The following is a 27,976-nucleotide window of genomic DNA, read 5'->3' as shown; positions in this document are numbered from 1 at the left end:
GATAGGTAAATGGATTATTGCATGTGCTTTTTTCTTTTTTTTATTAAATAAATTTAAAAACCTTAAACTTTTAACAATCTTTCTCACCATTACATAGTTGAAAAATATTAGTAACAGTGTTTTCCCTTAAAGGTGCACTTCCATGATTTGTGTTTCAGGTGTGCTATGCAAAAGAGCTAAAAGAAGGCTTTGTGGAGTACACCGAACAAGTTGTAAAGCTGATGGTTCCCTTGTTGAAGTTCTATTTCCATGATGATATCCTATTAATGAATTCTACTGTGAAAATGGAAACTTAGTTTGGAAGAATCAAAATCGTGCTTACTGTTTTCCTAAATGAATTGAAAGTGTTAGTGTTAAAATATTCTGTTGCTTTATAACAGAAATTGTTACTGAGAATGTTGTTTTACACACTATTTTAGGCAATGTATCCTACCTTTTCCCCTAATTTCTTTTTAAATAAGCATGTCTATAATGTTAAAAGCAAACAGTAGAGAAAGTGATGTTTGTGCCAACAAAGTGAAGGAGAACTTGAATAGCTTTTCTGTCATAGCCTGAAACAGGCTTGAAACAACTTTTAAATAGCAAAAAGTTTAATTTTCCTATGATTTTAATCTGTATCTAATTAAGAAATCAAATGCACTGGACTGTAATTAAAGGGGGAAAAAAAAAAAAACGATTTCTGGTAGAAAACTAGTAACTTTGTTATGGTGATGGGTGCTTGAATTCTAAGCACTTTATGTTGGTATTGATTGTTTTATTTCCTTAATAATGAAACGTGTTCGAGTGGCAGCAGCAGAGTCGATGCCCCTCCTTCTTGAATGTGCTAGAGTTCGTGGGCCAGAGTACCTCACACAGATGTGGCACTTCATGTGTGATGCACTCATCAAAGCCATTGGGACGGAACCAGATTCAGATGTTCTCTCAGAAATAATGCATTCCTTTGCAAAGGTAACTTTCTTCCTTACAAATTTTGTGGCGTTACTGTTCGTAGCTTTTTACGGTAAGAAAGGACATGCGTTTAATGTTCATTTAAATGGCTGGAAGAAATGCAAGGCTTCCTCTACATGAATTTTGGTTTGACTATAAATGTTGTTAGAGCTGGTTGAAAAACTTAGTCGTACTTTTTTTGTAAGAATGAAAATACCAAAGTATTAACCTAAATATTTACCAGATTGTTTATTTTAACGACAAACCATAAACTGAAGTTATGTGCATGAAGTGTACAGTGGCACTATGCTTTGTATAATTTGAGCATCAATTACAGTATGAATGTTCTATTAGTATTATTTCTGCTAATGCTCCCTTAAAGCAGAGCATGTATTAATATTCTCTGTGTGCTTAAATTTCATTGAGACTGCTCATGTAACTTAAAGCTGAAAAACTGGTCATTTTATTTCACTAGTGCATTGAGGTAATGGGAGATGGCTGCCTTAACAACGAACACTTTGAAGAACTTGGAGGAATATTGAAAGGAAAACTAGAAGAGCACTTTAAAAATCAAGAATTAAGACAGGGTAAGTTAACACGTGATAATGGCTGTTCTTTAAAGCAGAATTCCTAATAATTTCTGAACACAAAAAAAAGAGCTTAGTTCAGATTTCTTTAATTTGCGTATCTATGTAAGGTAATTGGGCTTTGAAACAACAGAATCCATTAATTATATTTGTAAGCTCTGGGAAGATGAAGATGGCATCATTTGCAGAAATACTGTAGTTTAATCAAAAGTTGATGGACAGATTTACTTGAAGACAGTGCACATGTCTGGTGTTGTCATTTCTGTGTTTTTTTTCATCTAAAGTCTGCAATTTTCTTAAAGCAATGGTAGTTTCTTATTTCTATGCACTTTTCTGGTCCTTGTGGACAAGCTGGTGTGTTTATTTGTATTTCATGCACTTTTACACATTCTTCAACTGAGCTGTCTCATTATACTTCTTGTTTTTCGGTGAAAGCTCCTTAAAGCTTCTTAGACAGAAAATTCCAGTTGCATCTGCAGCTACTGTTTCCTATTTTCTAAATTTGTTTCTGCGTATGTTTTTTTCCCTTTCACAGGCTTCTTATGCACTGGTAGAAATGTAATGACTTAATATTTGTCTTTTAATTTAGTGAAAAGACAAGATGAAGACTATGATGAACAAGTTGAAGAGTCATTACAAGATGAAGTAAGTTGGCATGGGGCGTTTTTCCACTCATAAAGCACCAGGATGGAAATGTATAACACGGATATGCTATGCTACTCAGTTAAAGCATAGTACCTCCTCAGAATTATTTCTTCCTGGAAGAATGTTCTGTTGCCATACTCCTTCAAAACTTCCAGTAAGAAATGGATCACACTACATGTGTGAATTAGAAAACACGAAAGGTTTCCTTGTCCAGTATACTGAAGGAAGAAGTTCAGGATAGAGCTCTTCATTTTCTTCATCCTCTCAAACAATTCTTAGATTACTTTAAATAGTCTGCTGTCAAATGCTGTATCAGTGATAATCTAAGTCCTAGCCCTGCTGACTTCCTTTTTCTTTGTGCCTTATGACCTAGGTGGCTCTTAACCTTGAGCATACCTCTGATACCTAGACCTTTGACATGTCAGGTCAGGAGCCTGTCTCAAAAAGAATAGACCTAAAAGAGTATCAAAGGATGACAGCAGGATGAATATCTGGCATAATGTGTTTGCTTATGAGAGAGTACCAAAGTCACTACTTATTCACTAAGATACTGAACTGACTTTTTAGTTTGAAGTGGAGGTGACTGTAGAAGAGAGATGATAGTTCTATTAATTCATTATTGGTATGGAGAGAGTAATAAAGAAGAATAAGTCACTGCTGCTTATAACATGAGACATAAAGGATGCTTGGTAAACTTAAGAAACAGAAAATTTTTTTTGCCACACAATGCATGTGTGAAGCTTTTGAAGTTGAATTGTGAAGCTTGTCTACATGAGTTTGACTTGTGTGCAGACTCCAGAATGTATCTTAACAGATCATGCGCTCATCTGTAAATACTTTCTTAAATAACAATGAGTTCTTGAGCCCCTTTCCTTTGGGAACATTAGGCCAGCATTCAAAAGGATAGATTTCTGGCGCCTGCATGCTGCTTGAGATCAAAAAATAACAAAACTCAAGTTCTGAGCCAAGAGCCTTTCCTCGTTTTTCTCCTTTTTTTATTTGCAATGTCTACTGTTCATTCTTATAAACAGTAGTTAGGCTGTTAGTTATCATTTTTTATGTGTGTCACTCTGTACTGATAATGAGAGAAAATGTTAGCAAGCAGCCGTTTCAGAGAAGCTGAATCCATACTCTGCAGCAGAGTTGCAAGGCATTTTTTAAAATGCTTTAATCTATATTTGACCTTGCTGATTTTTTTTTTTTTTAAAGACTGCAAGGAAGACTTATCTTCATTACCCTGTGAAAGTAGGAGTGGGACCAGAATGTCACTTGCCATATGGACAGAATTAACATATGGTAATCAGTAACATTTGGATATATACCTTTGGTCCCAGAATATGGTTATGTAACCCTTACCTCAAGTCAGCAGAAATATAAGGGAGTACAGAAATCATGAAAGATATTCAAACAGTAGTTTCAATAAGATATCCAGATACATCCCGAGCTTAGGCAATAACTAAACTGCTGATTTGATAGAGGGTAGGAGAAGGCATACACTAAGAAAGTGTTATGCTCTCCCCATGAGCATCTGTTATCAGCTATTAGTAAACAGGCAATAACAGGCCAGGCGGACCTTGTGGTGTGCTGCAGCAGTTCTCTATCTCTGTTTTCATTTGTGCGTATGTTCCAGGTTATTGCTTGAATTATGCCTTGACAATGCAGAAGTTGTCTAACCAGTGAGGCTTTAAATATCGTGTTGTGGGAAGCTGCCTGTTCCATGAGAAATACTTACTAGTTTCACACTAGGGACCAGAAACTAGCTGTATTCTGTTTTCCCTGCCTGCTAAAGTATAAACCAATTAAAGGAACCATACTGAGTACAACAGAACTTGCTTTAAAATAAAATTAGAGGGTTTTCCCAACACAAGCGTGTCCAGGGAATAATCCTCGCTTGCAAATATAACGTCAATTGATAGCTGAATCTGAGCTAAGGATTTTTACTTCACCAGTTTGATGCATTAATTGGGCAAGGTGAAAAATGAAGTTAAGCGATAAGACGAGAGGATTAATATTCCTTATATTTTTGCCACAATCTTCTGTCACAGAGGCAGTTATCCATTTACTTTTCAATAAAAGATTGTTACAGTATCTGTAAGCTACGGAAGAGGAAAAGGGCCTTCTGTCTTTTGTAAAGGGAATCCATTGACGCAGTAAATTTGCACAAGACAGTGTTTGTCTTGATAAAATTTTTCTGTCCCTGAAACAAACCTTCAAGTCCTAAGCAATTGAGTACTAGCAATCGACTTACATTTTTAAGAATGGTAAAAAGGAGGACCCTAGGAACTACCAACCAGTCAGTCTCGCCTCTGTGCCCGGTAAGATCATGAAACAGATTTTCCTGGAAGCTATGTCAAGACACATGGAAGACAGGGAGGGGATTAGAGACAGCTGACATAGCTTCACAAAGAGCAAATCATGCCCGACTAATCTGGTGGCTTCTATGATGGAGTGACTGCGTTGATAGATAAGGAAGAGCAATTGATGTCATCTATCTTGACTTCTGTAAGGCCTTTGACACGGCCCCACACAACATCCTTGTCACTAAATTGCACACTAAATTAAACCACGACAGAGAGAGGCGGATTTGATGGATGGACTATTTGATGGATAAGGAATTGGCTGGATGGCCATGTCCAAAGAGTTGCATTCAGTGGCTCAATGTCCAACTGGAGATCAGTAACAAGGGGTGTCCCTTGGGGGTCTGTATTGGGACCAGTACTGTCCAATATCTTCATTAACCACATAGGTAGTGGGATTGAGCACACCCTCAGCAAGTTTTTAGATGACACCAAGCTGAGTGGAGCAGTTGATGCACTAGAGGGAAGGGATGCCATCCAGAGGGACCTGGACAGGCTTGAGAGGTGGATCCATGCAAAGTTCAACAAGGCGAAGTGCAAGGTCCTGTACTTGGGTCAAGGCAATCCCCAGTATCAATACAGGCTGCAGGATGAATGGATTGAGAGCAGCCTTGCAGAGAAGGACTTGGGGGTACTGGTGGATGGAAGAATTGGACATAAACCAGCAATGTGCGTTCGCAGCCCAGAAAGCCAACTGTATCCTGGGCTGCATCAAAAGAAGCGTGGCCAGCAGGTCAAGGGAGGTGATTGTGCCCCTCTACTCTGCTCTGGTGAGACCCCACCTGCAGTACTGCGTCCAGCTCTGGGGTCCTCAGCACAAGAAAGACATGGACCTGTTGGAGTGGGTCCAGAGGAGGGCCACAAAAATGATCAGGGGGGCTGACACACTTCTATGAAGACAGGCTGAGAGAGTTGGGGTTGTTCAGCCTGGAGAAGAGAAGGCTCTGGGGAGGCCTCTTTGCAGCCTTTCAATATATAAAAGGGGCTTACAAGAAAGATGGGGACAGACTTTTTACCAGGGCCTGTAGTGACAGGACAAGGGGCAAACACTTTAAACTAAAAGAGGGTAGGTTTAGATTGAACATAAGGAAGAATTTTATTTTTTTACAATTAGGATGGTGAGATACTGGAATAGGTTGCTGTCATGGTTTAACCCCAGCCAGCAACTAAGCCCCACACAGCTGCTCGCTCACTCCCCCGGGTCGGATAGGGGAGAGAACCGGAAGAGTAAAAGTGAGAAAACTCGTGGGTTGAGATAAAGACAGTTTAATAAGTAAAGCAAAAGCTGCACACTCAAGCAGAGCAAAACAAGGAATTCATTTGCTGCTTCCCATCGGCAGGCAGGTGTTCAGCCATCTCCAGGAAAGCAGGGCTCCATCACGCGTAATGGTGACTTGGGAAGCCAAACACCATCACTCCAAAGGTCCTCCCCTTCCTCCTTCCCTCAGCTCTATGTGCTGAGCATGACGTCATATGGTGTGGAATATCCCTTTGGTCAGTCAGGGTCAGCTATCCCAGCCGTGTCCCCTCCCAACTCCTTGTGCACCCCCAGCCTCCTCGCTGGTGGGGTGGGGTGAGAAGCAGAAAAGGCCTTGGCTCTGTGTAAGTGCTGCTCAGCAGGAACTAAAACATCCCTGTGCTATCAACACTGTTTTCAGCACAAATCCAAACCATAGCCCCATACCAGCTACTATGAAGAAAATTAACTCTATCCCAGCCAAAACCAGGGCAGTTGCCCAGAGAAGTTGTGGATGCCCCATCACTGGAAGTGTTCAAGGTCAGGTTGGATGAGGCTCTGAGCAACCTGATCTAGTGAAAGATGTCCCTGCCCATGGCAGGGGGATTGGATGAGATGATCTTTCAAGGTCCCTTCCAACCCAAACCATTGTATCATTCTATGATTAGACAAAGAGTTGAAAAATAGTGGACTTAAAAAGATTGGTTTTACAAAACTAAATCATTAAACAACTTTATTCCATTAGTTTAGAGATCTTAGCATTTCATGTGACTTCCACTGTTTTAAAGACCGTTAGTCTTAATGTAAATTGTATCCTTTTCCTATCAGGATGACAGTGATGTTTATATTTTGACTAAAGTATCGGACATTTTGCACTCAATATTCAGCAGTTACAAGGAGAAGGTGCTGCCGTGGTTTGAAAGGCTACTTCCACTAATTGTCAACCTAATTGTAAGTACCTTACTTTCTTTTAATTTTACTTAGATTTTTTTTTTCCCTTCTGATGTGTAATAGGCCTTCCATGCTGGAATCTTAGAGAACTTGGTAAATAGAATGTAGCAATTATTGTTTTACAAGATAGAGTCAGTTCAATGTTTATTCTGGATCAAGTGTGAAGTTGTTACCCTATGCTTTTTAAACAGCTGCACTGCTGTGCTACTTCTAATACCTGTGTTGCAAGAACCCAGGATCATTGACACACACAACTATTTTGAGAAATTTAATTTGCCTGGGAGTGTCTGATACTCTCTAAAATGGATTTCAAGAGGAGGGCCAAAAAAGTGTTGCAGACTAGTAGGGAAAATTGAGTCTGAAGTAGGTAACGGAGTGTGAGATAGAGGTAAAGGATTTAGCCTAAAACCATTATTCTTTTAATTAGCTCAGATACTCATCTGGATTTTGTTTTGTTCATAGTATTGCTGCGGTATCACTACAGAAAATTACGTGTTTGTAGGATTAAATTTAATCCAGGAAGATTTTAACAAAAATACTAGACCACTGTTACAGTGATTGTTTTTTTGATGTAATCATTGACTGTACAAAAATTACCAATTTGAAGGTGGCTTAAATGTTACCTGTTTTTGATGCAGTGTCCACATAGGCCATGGCCAGACAGGCAGTGGGGGCTATGCATTTTTGACGACATTGTAGAGCACTGCAGCCCCTCCTCGTTCAAGTACGCTGAATACTTCCTGCGGCCAATGCTACAGTCAATATGTGACAACAGCCCAGAGGTTAGGCAAGCAGCTGCCTACGGTGTTGGAGTTATGGCACAATTTGGTGGAGACAGCTATCGTCCTTTTTGCACAGGTACGTACGTGCATCTGATAAAACTATTTGAATGTATGATGTGGGGGCGGAGGGAAGATAGAAATTGCTCACCTTTTGGTTGATGAGGTCTCTTCCCTTTGGCAGTGAACTAGATTGCCAGTACGACCTGTGTGGCAGACTGGTGATGATTAGTAAAGAACCTGAGTTCCTTGGGCTTTCTGTGATGTTCTGCTTAGTAGCATTTCTGTTGCAGAACTTACTTCTTAGCAAACTTGATTTACTTTTTTTTTTTAAAAATATGGTCTGCCATGCAAATGTTAAATTTTGTAAAAAATAGCTTTCTGGTACACACCTGTCTCATGGTTGCTTTTTATTAACACTAATGTGGTTACATATTAATGCAAAACCCTTTGGATGTCCGGAAAAATTATACAGGTGACCTGTATTAAGGAGTAGCCTAGAATACAACTAATGTAGCTCTCTTGCTTTCCAGTTATATAAAAAGAAGGAGCCTGATTTCTGTGACTAAGAAATGAAATGAGTATGATATAATGCCTATCAGAAACGCTTTGTGTGCTTTCTTTCTGAATGTCTCAGGTTTCTCTAAAATTTTAAATTTGTCTTGAATTTAAAGGAATGATTGTCTGCTGGCACTCTTCTTGCCAGTCAACAAAGTTAATTTTGCACACTAAATAGAGGGTTTTTTCCTTTTTTAAGAAAATACTTAGTCAGCCCTTTCAAATATGTAATTCACAAGAATCTTAAACGAAATCTGAATTAAATTATGTAAGAAAATAAGAACCGTGTGATAGGAATAAATTCGGGCTTTAACACAAGCCTTGCCTACACATCAACAGAGGTTGTAATTTTCACTGTTAATGTAAATTTAACTGTCACATGGTCAACATGAGGTGTCTTTTTAAAAAAAAAAAGAAAAAAAAAAAAAGAAAAAAAGCGGGGGGGGGGAACCTTGCAGTGAAACATTAAGAGCATTAAAATTTAAAATTGTCTAGAAAAATACTTCCTAAAAGGGATCTTTTGTGAACTTTTCCTAAGGTTTTTATGTCTTGTCCCAAGACTAGAGGATTAGAGACTGAGGTCAAGATAGTTCCAATTTTGGAGTTTTGGGGGTTTTTAACATCTGTTGAAGTCTAATTTTATTTTTCATTCATTAGACTTTTCCTTGGCCCACTTAAACTTCGTAACAACTTTGATCCTTTTCTTTGTATTTGGACATTTAATCCTTGATTAAACCCAGACATTTGGCTTCTCCTTTAGTTGGATGCTTAGATAAAATAAACTTTTCACTTTACAGCATACAGCTTATTAGCAAGCACCTCAGAAGTATTTTGAATACTTTTGTATGTATATGAAAGAACTTTGTGATTTATTTTATTAGATGATGTGCTGTGATTAGAAACAAAGTAAATCCATGGCATGAGAAGCTTTCTACCCATAGGTTTTACTGTCTTCTTTGAAAACATCATGTTTGTGAGCTTTTATTTATAATTTAAATTCTTTACTGTTTAATATATAGCACTGGCATACTGTTCTGTTGCAAGTTTGTAGCAGTATGTAAAGACTCAGGACTATTCAGAACAAGCAGATGTATTAACATGAGCATTTTTGGCAGTCAGTTGAAAAAATACAGGAATATAGGCAGAACTTGTAAATGGCACGAGCTACATTTTGAAACAAAAAGAATTAAGAATAGAATTAGTAAAGAACAAAGTAATAAGATTGAAGGAAAAACTACAGCAAATCAAGTAACTTCCTAAATGAGGTTACAAGCTTACAATTTATGTGACTGTCAGTGTTGCTTCTATTTCTTATGTTGGTGGAAGAACATAATCAGCTATTCTCTGTGAATATTGTATTAATCAACTGCATGTGTTTCTTCCTAAATCATATCAAGTGGCCTCGAAACTTTTGGTGGTGCAAGATGTCAGAGCACTCAGTCCTTGGGGAAAAAAAACTATTATTATTATAGAAGATGGCTATATTTATATAAGTTTTTACATATATATTTTATATATATACATACATAAAAAAACTATTATTATTACAGAACCCTTTTATAGTCAAAAAGGTTTTTTAGGAATCATCTACCACAACATCTATGTGAGAATAGATCAGTTTTCTAGACAAGAAGAAAACTTGTGTGCTAAGCTGTAGGGAGGAGACTATGCTGATTCATTTTGATGCCCTCCTAATCTTACGGCTGCAAGGACACACATACCTACAGAGCCATCCATTAGTATTAAGGAGTGTGAGGAAACACAGATGAGTTTTAGCTTCAGCAGTCATTAAAACCTGAGGTGTAAGATGCAGACTCAGTTTGCCTGGATATTGTAGACTTTTATGAAACAAACTGCTTTGCAGAGAAGTCCAGCATTGTTATCCTGCATTCAATACACAAACTAGTGGGTCTGATGACCAATGTTTCTGCAGTTCTGTAATGTTTATCAGCCCTGTAAAAGTATCTTTGTCTAGCTTAGGGTTAATCATATTTTTCCTAGCTGCTAAATTCTTCAAAAATCTAATTCAGTGAAGTTAATATACCAAGTGTCATTTTGTATTCCTTAACTGCAAAGTTGCTACTTACTCATCAAAATGAAGTAGTGTGAGATCTCACTTTTCTTCAGTAATTGGAGTTGCTTGAAGTGTGCTTTCTGTACAATTCCACAACCTGTTTTCTGTGCTGATATAGAATTTACAGCTTTAGCATTATATTTTTAGAAGAACACAAGGACAATTGTTCCTGTATGCACGTAGAGTGCTCTGAAGTCTGCGTGGACACTAGTAATAAAAACGTGACATTAATGTTCATTTAGAAGCATGCATGTCGTTACCTGCATGACTATTTAAAAAAAAAAATCTATTAATGTAGCAAGAAAATTGTCATTTTTCCTTGATGTTTGATTTTTACCATCTAAACCATGCCAGGTGGATTCACCAGATGAGATTACTCCTATGAGCTTTTCCTAGTGCACCTTTTAGTAGTGGGAGATGTGTATGTGTACGTACATGTATATTTATTCATGTGTGCGCACAAGCAATAGATGTACAGCAGGCATACATTGTAGACATGCACTACAGTCCAAATTAATGTGAATGTCGCTGCATCAGTGCTTTTCATCATCCCGTGTTTATAGAACCGGTTAGATTAAAAAGATAATGCTTGTTATCTTTGTTTTTACTATAAATTACAATGTCTTGTATATTGTAGATTGCGTAACTCCAATTGAGAGACACTGGAAGATTCTTTTTTTTTTCTTCTGAACTTATAAAGCAAATCCAAACTTTTACAGTAGCTGCTTTCTTGTGTTTCCTTGCATAGCTTTATCTATCTGTTTGTTTTCCATATGATGATTATCGAGCAGGAAAGAACCTAGAAGTAGTGGGACATTGGGATGACTGGATTTTGGTGCTTGGCTCACAAAAAACCCAAACATTTTTAATACGTGCAGTAGTCTCGTGTGGAATTGGTGATGTTAAAAAAATATAACTTGATTGTGCATTAAACTTTATTCTTGTGTTTAACAATTAGAGGCGCTTCCATTGCTGGTGAGAGTCATTCAGTCACCAGATGCCAAAACCAAAGAGAATGTCAATGCAACAGAGAACTGCATTTCAGCTGTAGGAAAGATAATGAAGTTCAAGCCTGACTGTGTAAATGTTGAAGAAGTCCTGCCACACTGGTTATCATGGCTTCCACTTCATGAAGATAAAGAAGAAGCTGTTCATACTTTCAATTATCTGTGTGACTTAATTGAGAGGTAAGGCAAAGTCTTGACGTAAATGCAGAAAGTAAGCCTGTTTGCAGCTTCTTTCCTTGCTTTTGTTTTCCAAAACTGAGAAACTGTCAGGTTAATCTGCATATGCTTTAGAGAAGATAATTTGGAATGTCAGAACTGAGCCTTCCATGATGTTGCTGTTTTTTAAACAGTTGGTGTTGTCATCCTAACTAATGTCTGTATGGCTTGAAAAATTCCTGCCTGCTTTATGTTGACATGATGGGAAAGGATCAGCTGGGAACTTCTACAGAAAATTTCAGAAAAATTTTTGATACTCTGCTTACATATCAGAATTAATAACTGACCAGGTCCTTTTACTTAAGAGCAGCACAGGTCCTTGCAGCGCCGCCTTTTCATAACCTTTTAATGTAGCTTTGCACTTTGTTGCTTTTCAAAAGCTTGAATGTCAACAAAATGAAGTATGAAGTAGAGAAATAATACAGATAAATTCATGGTACAGTGCTATCGCCCTTAATAAGTTTGTCATAATAATTTCAGTTACTATTAAAAGCATCTTGTCCTGCAGCTTGTTCTTTAGATTAGTGCTCCCTCCCGTAGGTCAATGGAAGAAAAATATTCTAGTGTGGGTGCAAGTTGCACTTCATAATTGAGTGGAGGAATGTCAGCTTCTGAATCATTATGTAGTAGCCATGTTCCGGTTGACACTATTACGTCTTAGTAGAAAAGTAGAAAGGAAATAACTTGGCTTTCTTACAGTTTTTTCTACCACGTGAATACCTTGTATCTCTTGGTGCTTTACTAAGGCAAGGTCTCAAAATGGGTGGTGGCAACTGAGGTCTCTATACTGATAATAATACAGTTGTGTAGAGACACCATAATAATACTGACATGCATGCATACAGACACGTATACAGACATCAGGAATTACAGCACTAGCACACTTTTGTACCCAGCTCTGTGCAGGTAGCTCAGCCTTGCTACGTCCTTCTCTGGCGCTCTCAGTCCTACATTCACAGCCTCTGCGTTCCAGCAGCGGTAGGTGGCAGGGCTGGAATTAGATCATGTTTTCCACCCAGATCTCTGGTTGCCAGCACTCCTCTACTCCAACACGTGGCTGAGAAAGAGGGAGCAGAACTGCTTACTTGCTGTGTCAGTGAGAGTGCTGGCGGAGAGCTGAAGTCACTGGTGCTCTCTGACGCCAGCAGCACAACCTCCTCCCCTTGCCGCACTGAGAGAGAGAGGAATAAGCCCTTTTAGGCAGGGTGCTTCTGTCGCACTATTTACGGTTCCGTCTGCATGGAACTCAACAGTTCTGTAAAGTTCAGAACTTCTTCCTGATAAAGCGCAGCCTGATTAAAGAATCAGCTGGTTAAATATTAACACGAGAGGGAACATTCTGTCAGCAGGCAACAAAGGTATGCATACTTATTCAGCTGAGTGAAACTTAAATGTAAATAAGCAGGTTTAGAATAAGATATTTCAAAATCACTCAGCTGACATGTAAAATGCTTACATTAATTTTTTTAGTTAAACATTAATTTATTTGTAATATATATTTTGATTGTAACAGCAACAACCCAGTTGTCCTCGGTCCCAACAACTCTAACCTTCCCAGAATATTTGGTATAATTGCGGATGGTGAAATTCATGAAGCTATTAAACATGAAGATCCATGTACCAAGCGGTTGGCTAATGTTGTTCGCCAAGTGCAGGTAAATAAATGCTTGCTTAGGTATAAAGGGAACATTTAGAACCTACCTTCAGAAGTAAACGAACTGTTAAACCGATTTTGAGATCCTTGTCTCCTTAGAGAGCAATGCTTCAGCCAGTGATCTTGGAGATCCTTGGGACATTCCTTGAACCATTAATGATAAAACTTGGTAACATTTGCACTTGAATAAAGTCTGTCTCTTTTGATAAACTTCAGAAGCTTATTAATTTAAAAAAGCTAGATGGTTAACATGCTAGCCACTATTAGTTGTTTGTGAGTTTGTTTGGGTTTTTTTTTCTGAGCCAGGAATTAAAATCTGGAGAGAAATCTGCCTATCTCTGTATCAGTGAACTGTACTGCAGGATTTGATCCAACATGTGGTTCCTGTAAGGGTCCCCAGCACCCTGTGGTGACTTACTAATACAGCAGAGGCTTGGGATCTTTGCTAGAGAATGAGTGCAAACCACAAGTAATTCTACTACTACTGCCCTCTTTAAGCCAGTGCAAAGATAGGCGGCTGTTCAATGTGTTGCCTGCCTTTGGGGAACTGCCTCAAGGTTCACTTCCTTTATGCCATAATGAGTACTTACGGTGCTGGGTGATGAGGATGTCCAAGTATTTAAGCTGCACCTCTCTGCAGTGTTGTAAGTGATAGTGCTCGTAGGGCAGATCTGATCCAGGGCCAAATGTTATCGGGGGACTTACTTGACAGTTGCAGCAGCTAATGATAGAAGGTAGTGTGCCTGGCAAGCATATAGCTTATAAAAAGGCGTAGAGGATTTGGAGCAGCAGCTGTTCAATTACTGTCCATTCTACCTGGCATGCTTTGGCAAAACTCGGTTGAAGAATTTTAGGAATACTTGATTTTGGAAAGGATTCACTTGGATGAGTGTATCAGCCTGTGAGATCCAAGGTGTCTGGTAGGAAATGCTAAACTCTGCTAATTGCTAAAATTCTAAAACTAAATGCTAAAAAATTGCTAAAACTCTGAAGGCATAAAAAGAATGAAAACAAGCAAGTGTCAAAGTGAAAGTGGTATAAGTGGCTGCTTTAGATTCTGGCTGACAGATACGAATCCTTGCTGTTAGTAAAGTCTGGGTATGGAACTTTATATTAGGGTATGCTAGTGCATTTGTTCAGTTTACCTTAAATGCTCAAGGTTATTTGATTTGGTTTTTTTTAAACAATACAGTGGCACATATAGATTAGTATGTGTATACTGTAGTGTATACACATATTAGTATGTGACACATGTATAGATTAGTTAAAAGTATTAGCAAAGTCTTGTTTTGGCCAGGAGTGATAGGAACTTTAAGATGGAAACAAGACCTCTGCATTGGTTAAATGATTTACCTTAAGACTGTGGGGAAAAAATCTTAAAGGTCATGTTTTTTTAAAAATATAATTTTAGCTTACTGTTACCAATCCTATCTATCTTCACACATAATACTTAAACTTTAGTAGAGCACTGTAAATGTTTTATACCACGGTAGGAACTGTAAAGGCTGTGTAGTTGCTAACAGTCTGCCTGCTGCTGCTGCTTCCCAGATTCCAGGAGAAAGACCTTTTTTTTTTTTTTTAAAATGATCTCAATAAGCGGTTCCACTGCCAGCATCTGACATGAGTAACATTATGGTCACAGTTGAAATTAAACATATACTTTTTTCCACATGCTTACGTATTCTCAGACCAGAAATACTTCAGTGTAGTGTATCAATTTAAATGTGTATCAGAAATGCTGGAAAAGCGCATTTAGTTTTGCAATATTCCATTATACATTGAGAGTCTAAAATGCCTAATATTATTTAAAACTAAAAACACAAACACAAACTCAACTTGAGGACTTTGTTTTCACATTCTTTCAAATTTGTGAATCCATTTTTATTTGATTTTTTAAGAGTGTGTGAGAAAAGGGCATTATAATAGAGCTGAACATAAAATATACCAAATATAAATGAAAACAATTCTTTTTAATTTACTTCAAGTATACTGCTATTGCAAAAGCCAATCAAAAGACCTACAGCCAGTCACCTGCAATGTTTTTTCCTGTCATTGTCCTTCTAAAGAAAGCAGGGTGCCAGTTGCTTCCAGCTTCTACTGATAAGTGAATAAATACTCCCAATCTTTTTTAGTTTTCAGCATTTTCTGGTACCATTAGAACCAGTCCCTACTGATGGTGACTTTAAAAAGCTAATGTTTCAGCCGAGGGCTGTGGTAACACAGATGAGCTATACTGAGGGGCAGGAAAATGTGGGTTTACATTTACCCAGATAGATGCTATGTACGTTCTCTTCTCTATGGGAAGTTATTTACCATTCCTTTCACTAAAGAGTAATGCCGTGTCTTGGCAGCAGTATTTTGCACATCCACGCTTAGTGTATGTAGCATGTCATGCTGTAGTCACAGCGCTCCTTTCCTCTGAATGCGTTACTGGTGCACCAGTGCCCAAAAGATACTCTTGCATTTAGTTCAGTTTTGCCTGAACATTGATCTTTAACTTCAGCGCAAAATGGAGCAAATCGTTAGGCTATGGTTAACTTAAGAGTGTCAACTGTCGTCTGACCCACTTAGTTATAGGGAGTTCCCAGGAGTTTCAAATCAATTACGCTGGTGCTATTTAACCAGAGCTTGCCTCTGTTTAGCATTTTAGAGCATCTCTACTTGAACCTATGTAGGACTGTGTATAACTGAAGATTTCAGTCTGTTCTCTTTGGCATATACATTACAGGAAGAAGCCCAGTGAATGTTGAGCTTTGTAAACATGAGAAAGTTTAGCGTGTGCTTTAGAAGCTTGTCAGCCTGCATAAAGACAACTTCTCATTTGTTTTCTAGACATCTGGAGGACTGTGGACAGAATGCATATCACAGCTCAATGCAGATCAACAGGCAGCCATACAGGAGCTCCTGACCTCTGCTTGAAGGGCCTTAATTACCATCTGCAAGAAAACTAACTCCAAATAAACGTTTACCCTATTGTTTAGGTTTCTTTTGTTTCTTTTTTGAGTAAAACCAGAACTGTAGTGCGTGTAGGCCACTCTTCTGCAACCTACAGGCAGTGGCAGCAGGAAGAAGCATTCTTTCAGAACGGTGTTTCAATCGGTTTCTATCCCACAACACGGAAGACGTTTCCTGTAAACCCTACAATAGCACTGAAGAGTATTTTTCTAACGGTATAAGCCATCCATACGATGGTGAAAGGGAAACAAGTTGAATTTTCTCATTAGACATAATGAATTAAGAAACAGCTTTAAGACCTTGTATTCAGCAGTAGATGTACATTATAACAGATAAACGTTTCTCTACATCTAGTGTTAATTGTATTAATTGGAGTGTGAGTCTTTGTAGGGTAGAAAGTGTCCTTCTGCCCAACAAGTTAGTAGATCAAAAGATGAAAAACTGAAGACAAACATCGAGCATGAAGACCTCATTGATCGCACTTTCAGATTCCCAGAAACAACTTGTACAGTGACTCAATGAGGAAAGCTGTTCAGCTTCCAGCCCTTGAATGTGAAGTCTCTTTGGCATGTCTGACAGTATCTCATTCACTCCTCAATAAATGACATTGAAACACAAGAAGCTCGTGTAGAAGTTCAGTGATGTGTGGTTCTTTTAATTTCCTCTTGTGAAAAGATGCAAGTAACAAACTATACAAGTCATGGTTTTATATTTGAAACTTTGTATATTGTTGCCTATTATAGATTTTATGCATTTTTGTTTCTTGAGCTTTTAACAAAATTTTCACCCGAGTGTGTAGAATGGAAACTTAATGGCATTCCTTTTATGACGGTAAATTTACATACCTTGACTTAAAAATGTTTTTCATGTTCAGATGCAATTGCATTTCATAACTTATAAAATGTAGTGTTGTTCCAGCCGCAAATGTGCAACACAATCTGGCAGCCAGCGATACTGTTATTGTAGTCTGTGTTTTGTTTAAAACAATCAGATAGTTGATAATCTGACCTGAAAGAATCAAAAAACTTTTCAGGTCCTTTTGGTACTGCAAGAGCAATACATCATTTACCAGCTAACATACCAGCAAACATAAGCATAAGAGTATCTGATTTCTAACAAAGGTGAGGGAAGTTTTTGCACTCTGTAACTTTGAAGATGTTGTTACAGGCATTGATCTTTTAAAAATTTCAGTTGTTTACTGAAGTGTTCCTCAAGTCAATCTCAATAGTCTCTTAAAACACACATCTTTTCAAAGAGGGTGTAAGTTTTCTTCCTTTATAACAAGAAAAGGTGGAACTTTACATGTAATAAATTCCTCTCTTACTAAAGAATAAACTTAGTTTTGCCTTTGAAAATGTTTCAAAAAAAAATCCAGTACAGAATACGGTATATCAGAAACTGTCTAGGACTGTTACATCAAATGTTTGTGACGCAGACTGCCTTAACCATATGGGTTGACACTGTAGTTTCTCTAGAGGCAGCTGAAACTGCAGCAAAGTATCTACTGGTCCAGTTTCCACTTTAAGTATTGTTAATCCTGTATTTGCAGAAATTCAAGCATTTGTGCATCTGGGAAATGAACTGTTAAGGATTAGATACCAGTACTGTGAGAGAACTAGTAAGTCAGGTCAGTTATCTCAAGCACTGGTCCTGACTACAAAAATTGGGGTATTTCATATCTTTCATCTTTCCTGTTGATTTTTTTTACGTATTCTTCATTTGAATTTCCCCTCAGTCTAAAACATTTAAGTTTCTCCCTGCAGCTTGCTTTTTGTACTTTTTCTCAAAGCTTCAGCCTTAGAATTTTTTTCTTTTCCCTTCTTTGGATTACCACTATGTGGAGAAAATAGTACATTTGGTATTTCCCCGAAACAGCATCAACTTTGGCTCTCTGAATGTAAGAGAGCAGCATCCTAGTCGCTCTCCTAATGGACCAACTTGAATCTTCTTCCTTTCAGTCCAAGTAAATGAGAACAGATAGAACTAGGAGACGGGGTTGCTCTGTGTGCCAGAGTCAGTGTAGAGCAGCTTTGTGCAGTTGCTTCTACCTTGTTAACAATCATTTTATCAAAGAAAAGGGCACCAAGTTAATCACTGGTCATCGCCAGTTCCAGGGAGTACCTGGCGGTCTCGTCTTGCCTGTCCCTACTGAATTTGTCAGGGTTAATCCAAAAGCTGCTGTAGCATTTTCTCAACTCACGCAAGCTTTAAAAACTCTACGTTCCTTTCGCACCTATTTAAAAGCTGTCTGAATCACTAATCTTAGCTTTTCAGGTTCTTTAATTGATGCTTGCAGTACAGAATGTTTAAGCAGTCAACCATTCTTGATCTTCCACAGCACTGCAGTACTCTTGCCCTAAGAAAGTATAGTAGAACAGCAGCTTTATCTGCAGCTATCAAAAAATAAAAAGTCATCCTTAGGAAGGAGTTGAAGGAATCTAATTGTGGCACTGATATGGGAAGGGACATAGTTTTATTTCAACCATTTTTCCTGAGTATAAAACTCCAAATCATGCTTTATCAAAATGTTCAGCCGTTGCCTTTGGTAAGAGATGTACTCTATGTAGCGTAAAGAGCGCTGCAAACAACAACAGTGCTCTGCTTTGGCAGAACAGAGGTACCAAACCCACCCTAGGCATCCCAGCAAAAGTGTTCAAAGCTGTACTCAGTAACAACAAAAAACAACTAGAAAACTCCCCACGCTTTGGACACAGTGTTCCAGTATTGTAGTTTCATTAGCTTATTTAAGCATAGAATAGTAACTAGCGTTCATGAGCATTGCCTTCAAAAGTAGCTCATCTCCTGAAGCTTAGGTCAGTTCCCATCTAAACTCTCATCTGTTCTGAAGGTGAAACTACTTGCTTTTTGTTTGCAGCTCTAGGTTGTTCATGAAAGGTATTCATGCAGATAAATTTCTAGTCTCCTTTGCCTGGCTTTGTCTACAAGATCTCCCGGAGAATCCTGTGCAAAATCTGTGTTAGGAAGTGACTTGCAAACTTCACGTTTTCAACACGGGGTTTGTGTACTGCTGTGGTGTTCTGTCATTGCCTTTTCCCTGCAGAGACTTTGAAGTAACGCCGAGTGCAAGGGCTGCTATTCCCCAGCATAGAGCAGTTGTTATTATGCCGAATGTTGTCTGTTGTTCTCTACACATCTAGATCTTTCAATCTCATGTATGGAGTACATGCGTGAGAGTAAGGTGTGATGCACAGCTGGAATTCTTTATGAAATAAAGAATTAAGGAAGGTGAATTTCCTGATGACTCTGTGTATGCCTGTATGTACTGGGTATGCAGCTGCTTTGGGCTCTTGAACTGGAGCTTTGTTTTTGCCTTAGTGGTGTCTGTAGGGGTGCACACATACACAGATTCTTCCAAATACAATGAGGGTGGTATTAAAAATAATACAGAAGTCAGGTATTTGCTACGCCATTTTTTTTTCAGCGTCGAAGTATTTTGCTGTGCATTGGAGCAGCCTTAGCCTTTGCTATTTAATCATTCAGTGCACTCTTTACAATTGGCTAAGTTAGGAAATACTTACTTGTATGGAGCTTGATGGTCTCTTAAATTCTAAGAAACGCATTTGTTGTCTTCCGAGAAGCAGTAAACAGGATCTAAGCTTCTGTCTAGTAGAGGTCCTTTTGATTATCATGAAGATGTTTGTATTGCTTCAAGAAAGAACATCTCCCAGGACAGCTTAACATCTGTCAAGACTTCGGAGGTATGGGCTCAATATGGGATAAAAGTCATGGGATTCATCTCACCTGATACTGGATATCTGTATCAAAGTTTGTATATAAATAATTGTCTGCAGCCCTATTCGGTGAAGGAAAACAGGTGTGTCTAGATGATGATACATTTTGTCATAAGGAAGTGTCTGAGACCAAAGGAGACTACCATCTGAGTTGGTGCTGATAGGCGAGAAATTGTTAGTATCTCAGGTGGTCCTTGGGATGGTGTTTATTATAGGCAGTTCAGTGGCTCACTGAATAGCCTCAGTAGTTGTGCTATTATGCAGCTACTTGGAAACGCTTTGATTTCCTGGAGTCTATTTTTTTCCTACTCCTAGAATCAACTAATGGAAAAAACCAACCTTTCTCTAAAAGTCAGACAGACAGGACCCTGCTGCCTCATCCTGTCGGTTCGCAAGGAGATTTCACTAACACTTCAGGTCTTTCACATTGACAGGTAAATTACCTGCTATTTAATACCCATTCAAAGGTGCAATTCAGAAGATGCTTGTGTTTCCGGAGGGGGTAAGCTACCTCCGTTGAGACCTCCTTTTGTCATCAAGTTGGTTAGATTTCTCTCTGGTTTATTTTAGCCTCAGACTAACATACTATTAACACACTAACTATTAACGGGTGTAAGACCAAGCTTGTGCCTCTTTGGCACCACTGAATTAATTTTCCTCTTTCACAGGAGCCTCATTCAGGAGACATTACCTACTGCTATAGCCCCGGAAGCCATAAATTTGGTTTGTTTTTAGTTCAGGAAAAGGTTTCTACAGTATCTTTTCTGACTCAAAAGGGAGATGAGGAATGAAGACCCATTCAGGACATGAGAAAGCTGTGTGTTTTGTATCTTTGAATACAGAATGCTAAGCTCAGTAACAGTATGGTTATTCCAGTAGAAATCTAGGTTTTGTCTCTTGAGTTGTAGAACTTTTCTGTGTCAGAGTATTTGCTTTTCAAAGGCGGTGTCTTCTTCCTTCACAGCCCATGAGGCCCAAATGTTTGGTCTTTACATTTTTTATGCGTTCACAGATTTTGCTTGCAGAATTGACTCTGATCTTTCTAATCACCTGACAGAGAAGAAACCAAATAGCCTCTCAGCTATTCTGAGCCTATTTAGAAAATCAGCCTGGGAATGGCAGCCTGGGATGATGATCTCTGAGCGCTCTTGCAAGGCTGGAGTTAGCGTGAAATTCGCCTCTTCGGTTTGGAGACAAGAAACGTTGATTTCTGCTGTGAGGAGACTGTTTCTACAATCTCTGTCAGATCTGTTCCTGTCACTCCAGTTCAGACCAGTGATGCAATTTTCTCCGTGTGTTTTCAAGAAGGTAAGGTAGGACCTAGTACGTTCAAGTCAGTTTTGATTTTTATGATTTTGCTTTCTCGCTCAAGAGGCTGCCCATGACCTCGCTTCAGGTGCAGGGAATTTTTGTGGCTGCTAAACCGTGAAATCAAAATGTCCTTTGAGTTTAGTATTGGTGCCACTCTTGGTTTAAGAATAACTTAAGCTAATATAACACTAGGTGCACACAAGTATTTGTAATGGAGTTTCACTTATTTAGCAGTAGATACTGAAAATTTAACAGTAAGTAGTGAATGCCTTAAGGGTTTGTTTTCGGGGGATGTGTTGTGTGTTGCTCCTAGCAGAGGAGGTTCAAAGCTCTCCTGAGGCTCCACGTGAGCAATACTGGTTGCTGAAATGGAATTTTGGAATTTTCTTCCAGAAAAGTGGGAATGTCGCATTTTGGCAGATGCTCCCCAGGGGACCATTACCTAGGGGTAAATAGGGAAGTATTCCCGAGTTAGCGGTGACTGATGGGAATTACAAGTTTAACTTCAGTCAGTTTTGCTCAGATGATCATCACTTGTCTCTCATTTTGCCAACACCATTACCACTGGTTGCTACCTTTTGCGGATGGCCAGTGTCTTTTGACGGTAGGGAGGGAGGAAAAAAGAAAGGGGATATTTCTTCAACTTACTATTTCTGCATTAAACGTATGACTGCTTTTTTCCTAAGTAGCAACAGGAAGTTTTATTTTAAATATATCTGAAGTATGGTTTTTCATGTAATATATGTGTTAACAAATCATTGTTCTTTAACTGCATGGTCCTATCTTGAGGTGATAGGACTTGATGTAAATTAATTAAAAGGTTTAATATTCAGTTCATATATTATCTTAAAAACTAATGCTAATTTTCCAACCAAAAAAGCTTGGAATAAAACTCACGTTTTGTATTCAGACCTGCAAAAAATATGATCATAACACAATATCTTGAATTGGGGAAGTTAACATTGCCTAAATACTTGAAGTAAAATTGTGCAACATCACCATTTTTAAATATCTGAGAATAAAATACCAAGAGATATTTTTACTGTGGAGTTTTGTCTGTTTAGGAGTTGGTATGCCTGGAGGAAAAAAAACCAAAAAAAAAAGGGGGGGAGGGGGGAGGGGCGGAGATCCAAACTCAAACTCCAAACCCCCCAAAATTGCTAAAATGGGGCCTTATCAACAGTTAGCATGGAGAAGTGTGCGGATGCAGCGGTTATACTTCACCAGTTCAGTGCTCCAGCTAAAGTTTCTTCTGGCCAGTAGATGGAGATGATACAATTGAATATTAGAAGGCTGTGCAACTAGGGATGTTCGATACTTTACAGTCCCTAATTTTTTTGGAGGGTGTTTCTTAGTAAGACCATTTTATAGGCAGAGTGTTAAACTGTAACTTCTGTTTACTGGAAACGTGTGCACAGAGCAGGTAGTTTGTCTCAAGAACTGCCTATTGCAACCATAGAGAAAGAAAACAGAGAAAGGGGGAGTGTTAAATCAATACAGATTTAACCAGGTCGTCTCCCTATCCCCGTTTCTCCCATCATTAAAAAGTCCGAATAAAGTACATGCCCGTAAATAAATGTCTTATTGTAGAATGAGACAGCCATAGCAACTTTCTCCTTGCTGCTACGAAGGCGAACTCTGTCTTTGGAACCTGCCGCTTCTCCTCATCCGCAGGGTATGGAGGAAATGAGTTTGATTCAGGGTTGCCTGTCAGTCTCTGGGAGCAAGTGAAAAGGAACGGCAGCTGTGTGGATGAGCTCCTGAGGCTCTACGTTAACATAAAAAAGTGTGGATTCCTGTCCTTAAAATGAGTAAAAACTTAAAGACATTGCTGGAGGTAGCAGAGTGTGGTAAGAAAAGATATTTCAAGTGGAAAGTTGAAAAGGGATAACTGAAAGAAAAAAAAAAAAGGATATGAAATCTGAGAAGATGGAGTCTTCATTTGCCTTCATTGCTATTAAAATCTTTTCACATAATATTTATTACCCTTGGGTAATACTACAAACTAACTACATATAAAATGGCCTAACCCAAACTACCAAGTTGCTGGGAATTGGACTTCTCTCATCACCCTTATGCCTGAGCATAAAACTCTTGAGTAGTTGTCCACTGTAACTTCTATTTTCTCAATAAAGATTTAATAATGTTTTATAGGTCCTAATATAAGTACAGTAGATAATTTTTGCCCTGCCTCATTTTTCAGCCATCTTGTCTATAGTGTTTGGTTTGCTGGAATCTGAGTCCCTTGCTAGTCCTATAGAAAAGACAGTCTGGTTTCAGTTGGTGCGTTTTGTAGGTCTATTTTTCTTTAACACAGCTGCCAATGTTTTTTTTATGAAAAGTGTATTTAAAATCCAAACAAATTTAAAAAATTAACTTCTTGACAACAAATCACATGGATTTTGTGTCGAAACTGTGAGAGACATGGACACTAAATATTTTCTCTTGCCCTTGTGCTGAAATACCATCCCTAACTTCAAAACGCAAGCAAGCTTTTACTGGATCATCTAAAGAAGAATCATGATTAATTTTCCCCGAAATCCTAAATTTCTCCGGTAATACTGTAATTATGGTGGAAGAGAATGATTACTTTGGTTGGAAAAAGGGCGATGCTGAATGACTTCAGGCTGGTTTTCCTTTTAAGAATTCCTCTTCCTTCCTAAGGAGGGAGTTGAGCAGCAGGCGCTGCAGTTGCCACTGCCAGGGCTGTTCTGGGCAAACGTCTGTGCACCTCTGCCTTGACTTTGCACGCAGTCCTGAAGCCGGTGCCGGAAAAGCGATATAGCAGAACTAGAAAGGTTGAGAAAGAGGTGAGAAGTTTAAGAAGTATGCAGTGCAGCCATCTGAGGTGAAACTAAAGAGGTTAGGACTCTTCAGAGTGGAAAAAGGTGACAACTCTAAGGGAAGGAGAATAGATATCTACACAGTTACGAATTTCGGGCAGTAGGTGAAGAGGGAACAATTCGGTGTGTCTCCTAACGCAAGATCAAATGCTACCCAAATAAAGTATTAGATGTTTAAAACCAACAAGAAATATTTTTTCATACACTGCAATTAAAGCATGAAACTAATTTCTGACGGATGTGTCTGGAACTCAAAAAAAGAATCGGACCAATTCTTTAAGGGTAGGTTGTGAATGGTTAATAAGCAAAAGGCGCTCCTGAGGAAACTTCTTGCTCAAGAAGTCCATAAATCGTATGTGGAAGAAGCTGTCAGAAGCTGGGAGAGTCGGCTAGGGAAAGGATCACTCTACGTTTGTCCCATTTCTTGTATTCTTTCCCTCAGGCTCCCTTACTGTATCTCCCGTTAGACACCCGGTTCTCTGATCAGGCTTCACGCGGCCATTTGTACACATCCTTCATTACAGCATTCCTCTTCTCGCTTCACCCCCACCCCGGTTTTGTTTATACAGCTCAGAATCTCTTTACCGTGTTTGCGCGGGGCTTCGTGAGATATTAATACTTCTTCACCCAGGTCATATAGGATCAACTAGAATAGAAACCGCTTCATATAAAACATATCTCAGTGCTAATATTCGTGTAGACACTTGCTCTGGGGCCTGAGAAGGAAAAAATGTTTTCTTATCTTGACACTCTTCAGTGTTACGCAAATTCTAAACAAAAGACAAAGGAGAAATATATAATCAAATAAAAACATAGTAAAATGTTCTATCCTTTTTTTCTCTGCCCTGTTTTGAAGGAGCTAGTGGATTTTTCATGTATTCAAAGGTGGCAAATCTGAAATGCTGAATTTTAGTAACTGACACAAAGGATCAAAGTGCAGTAGAAAGTGAGGCACAGGGTGAGACTCTCTGGCTTTCCCTAGTAGAAGATTAAACCATTTTAATATTCGGGCAATTTTATGAGAGCTGCAGCTCCTTTGTTACTGATCTGCCTCTTTAGGAGGAGAGATTACAGCAGGAAAATAGGGATTAAGATTTCCTCCCCAGTGCCAGAGGGAGATACGGCACAGTACAGATGTGCAATACCCAGTGTTGTCAACAACTGCAGAGAGACTGTGGAGGGAACAAACTAAACAGGCAGTGGTGAAGCAATTGGAAATATCAAAGAAAAGAATGCATTTCAGAATTTAAAAGCATGAGATGATAGGCATCTTTATAATAAAGAACTGGTTAAATTTAGTACAGACTATTATTAAAACTCCTGCTGCTTTAAAACATTTCCTGGGAACTATTCTGGTTAAGCCTGTCCTATTTCAGCAGAGTGAAATCAATCCAGTTATATATTAAGCTCATGTTCAGTTTGAAATCTAATATTTAAAAAATAAGATTATTTTTCTTTTTTTTTTTTTCTTTTTGGTTCTACTGCAAATAGCAAACGATCACCACAGAAAATTAAGATATTTTTAAAGGACAAATGTATCCTAGAGATTATTGATAAACCAGAAACGATTGCTTTCTGTGCTTCATTGTCAGAGCGAATAGTGAATCTCACGTTTAAAATATTTATGAAGTGGAAAACTGTACAATAAACTGAAAGACTATGGAACACCATAATGCTGAAGGAAATGCAGGCATATGGGACATGCAGAGCACTAACTGAGGAAACATTAAAAAATACTGGTAACAAGAGACATAAGGGAATTATTCTTCTCTTAAGTATCATGGCAAAATTATCTAATTGGAAGCAGTGGTAATGACTTATGAATTATTACATTAGGTGGAAAAAACTGGGCATAGGAAAAACTGATACCACCTTCGCCTGTACCCTGCATCTCAGACAATTAAGAGTCTGTAAACAAAAACTTTTTCTCTGGCCATCTTTCAGCACCAGAACCTAGGAAACGGGAGAGCGTTCATCACTCACACTTAAAACTCACAGGCAGAGCCCAAGTTGCTACAGAGGTACAACAGGTTAAATAACAGGATCTTTGACAGTGATAGACCAGCTAACGCATTTACACGGGGAAGAACATGACCAACCGTTCTGCATATCACCGTCGGCAAGTTGATAGGAGCTGATGGGAGAAAAAGTGTATACTTGATCTACCTGACCTTTAAGGAAAATTTTCCTTCCTGATTTGAAAGTAGACTATAGCAGAAAGTAGACTATATCACTGTAGATTATTTCTCTCATCAGTAAAATGGAAATGATGCTTTATATTTTTTTTAGTCTAAATTCTACTTTTTATAGCAGTTATTTTGTTTTCATTCACTGGAATTTTATTTCTGAGAAAAATAACTGCAGTGGATAAAAGATAGTAAGCAGGAAAAAAAATGCTTTTCAAGTCTGTAATAATTTGATTATTTGATTTTATTAAACATAAATTATGCAGATCTTGCTAAGCTTTCTACAGTGAAATATTACTTCTGTTAATTATTTAATACCTTTCAGTTTCTGAGCAGAAAGTTTCACAGTCATTAATGATATTAAACCCAGATAGAAAATAGATGGTCTTGTTTCTCTTCACTCTGCTATGTTTCTCATATGGGAAGCAAATAAATTACCACCCTTAGAAGACCCGGCTTCTGGTCTGACATTTAGGAATGGGCTAATTTCAGAAGCTGCATTCTGAAATAGCAAAATCATATGCTGAATTGATGTTTGCTTTGACAGGTTTTACAGTTGCTCCCTCCAGCCAGATTTAGATGTTCTAAAAATTAAAACAGAATAATATGACAATGCAGAAGATGGTAATTAAGCCACCTGTTGTAACTAGCCGTTGTAAAAATAAAATGTCTATCATCCAGCATGAAGTTAGAAAGGACCCATGGGAGATCCTGAATATGACAGAGCACTAGATAAGGTTCCCCGACCACCACTTCAAAGTGGGGATCATCCCAGAAGGATTTACACAGACACACTGATATGTTCCAGATGTGTTCCCTTGCAGGAGGTCACAGCAAAAATATTGGCAGGGGGGTGGGGGGGAGAAGAGAGCAAGAGGGTTATTATTGTCATGGGAATCTTTAAGTCTAATAATGTTAAAAGCTATGTTTAATGTCCTATATTCTTCTTCTTTTCATATTTGCAAGGGGACTCTTTTCACCTGAGTTTACTCATGGTCTATATTCTGAGGGGCTGCAGAAACGGCATTTTTTCTGTTTTAGAACCATATTTGCTTATATCAGGTACTTAAATGGTGGTGGTTCATCATCACAGTGTTAAATGGTCTCAAAATCATTTAATGAATTTAGTTGCACTGTCCTCCTGGAAAGTATTGCCTTTTTCTTTTTTTTTTTTTTTTTTTGACCAGATAAACAGTTTGCTCTGTCCAAAATGACAAAAGCACTGGAAGAGAATGAACTATGGTGCTGGGAGTTCTACCCTAAACTCCAAAGTCTAAAGACACATTCCTATTTCAAATAACACATTTGGTCGTCTTCTCAAAAGTAGTATTGAAAGATTAACGTGGTTGGTTGGTTGTTTTCTAAAAGCCACATTCAACCGGGAGATTATGAGCTTTCATTCCTGCCCACACGCTGCATCTTGCATGGCAGGCTCGATGGCACGGCAGGCTTGATGAAGGCAGCAGCTCTTTTTTAGTATTATTTTTATTTGTTACTCAATATGTGAAATCGTATCCACAAATATTTTCTCTTTCCATTATCACTTCTTCTCTCTCCTCACCGTGACAGAAGAGGTACATTGTTTCTGATGGAAATACTGGCATGGAATACATATTTTGTCCTGATACCCAGTGTTCTTTTTCCCTTCTTTTGGGAGAAAGGTGAAAATGGATTGTAGGAGAGGAAAGCTGAATATGAATAGCAAAAGGATGTTAAGAATTTTTTTTTTTTTTTTTAACAAACCTCTGTATTTTTCCTTGGCTTCTATTTTCTTGAAGGTTCTAATATTTGTAACTTGATGAATGATTATTATATAGCTAACTATAATAAATTATTATTAATGTTTTTATTTACTTTGCAGTAGTTGACAATTTTGTCCATTAATGAATACTTTGGAATCCTCAGTATCATTTTAAAAATGAGTCTTTTTTTTCTCC

At 38.3% G+C, this 27,976-nt stretch overlaps 1 protein-coding gene across 1 annotated transcript in view; it reads left to right on the top strand.

The window, feature by feature from the left end:
- Nucleotides 1-16,568, top strand: part of IPO5 (importin 5) — a 46,384-nt gene extending 29,816 nt beyond the window's left edge. Inside the window, exons 18-26 of the mRNA XM_075138231.1 lie at nt 159-255; nt 776-948; nt 1,403-1,514; nt 2,104-2,159; nt 6,582-6,704; nt 7,343-7,562; nt 11,074-11,302; nt 12,852-12,993; nt 15,825-16,568. Of these exons, the coding sequence (XP_074994332.1) occupies nt 159-255; nt 776-948; nt 1,403-1,514; nt 2,104-2,159; nt 6,582-6,704; nt 7,343-7,562; nt 11,074-11,302; nt 12,852-12,993; nt 15,825-15,911 (1,239 nt within the window). The 3' untranslated portion in view covers nt 15,912-16,568. The remainder of the gene's footprint in view (nt 1-158; nt 256-775; nt 949-1,402; nt 1,515-2,103; nt 2,160-6,581; nt 6,705-7,342; nt 7,563-11,073; nt 11,303-12,851; nt 12,994-15,824) is intronic.
- The last annotated feature ends 11,408 nt before the right edge of the window (nt 16,569-27,976 follow it).

The sequence above is a fragment of the Calonectris borealis genome, chromosome 1 (assembly GCF_964195595.1).
Source record: "Calonectris borealis chromosome 1, bCalBor7.hap1.2, whole genome shotgun sequence".
NCBI lineage: Eukaryota > Metazoa > Chordata > Aves > Procellariiformes > Procellariidae > Calonectris > Calonectris borealis.
The sequence above is the reverse complement of the archived record's forward strand: the minus strand, read 5'-3'. Positions and strand labels throughout refer to the sequence as shown.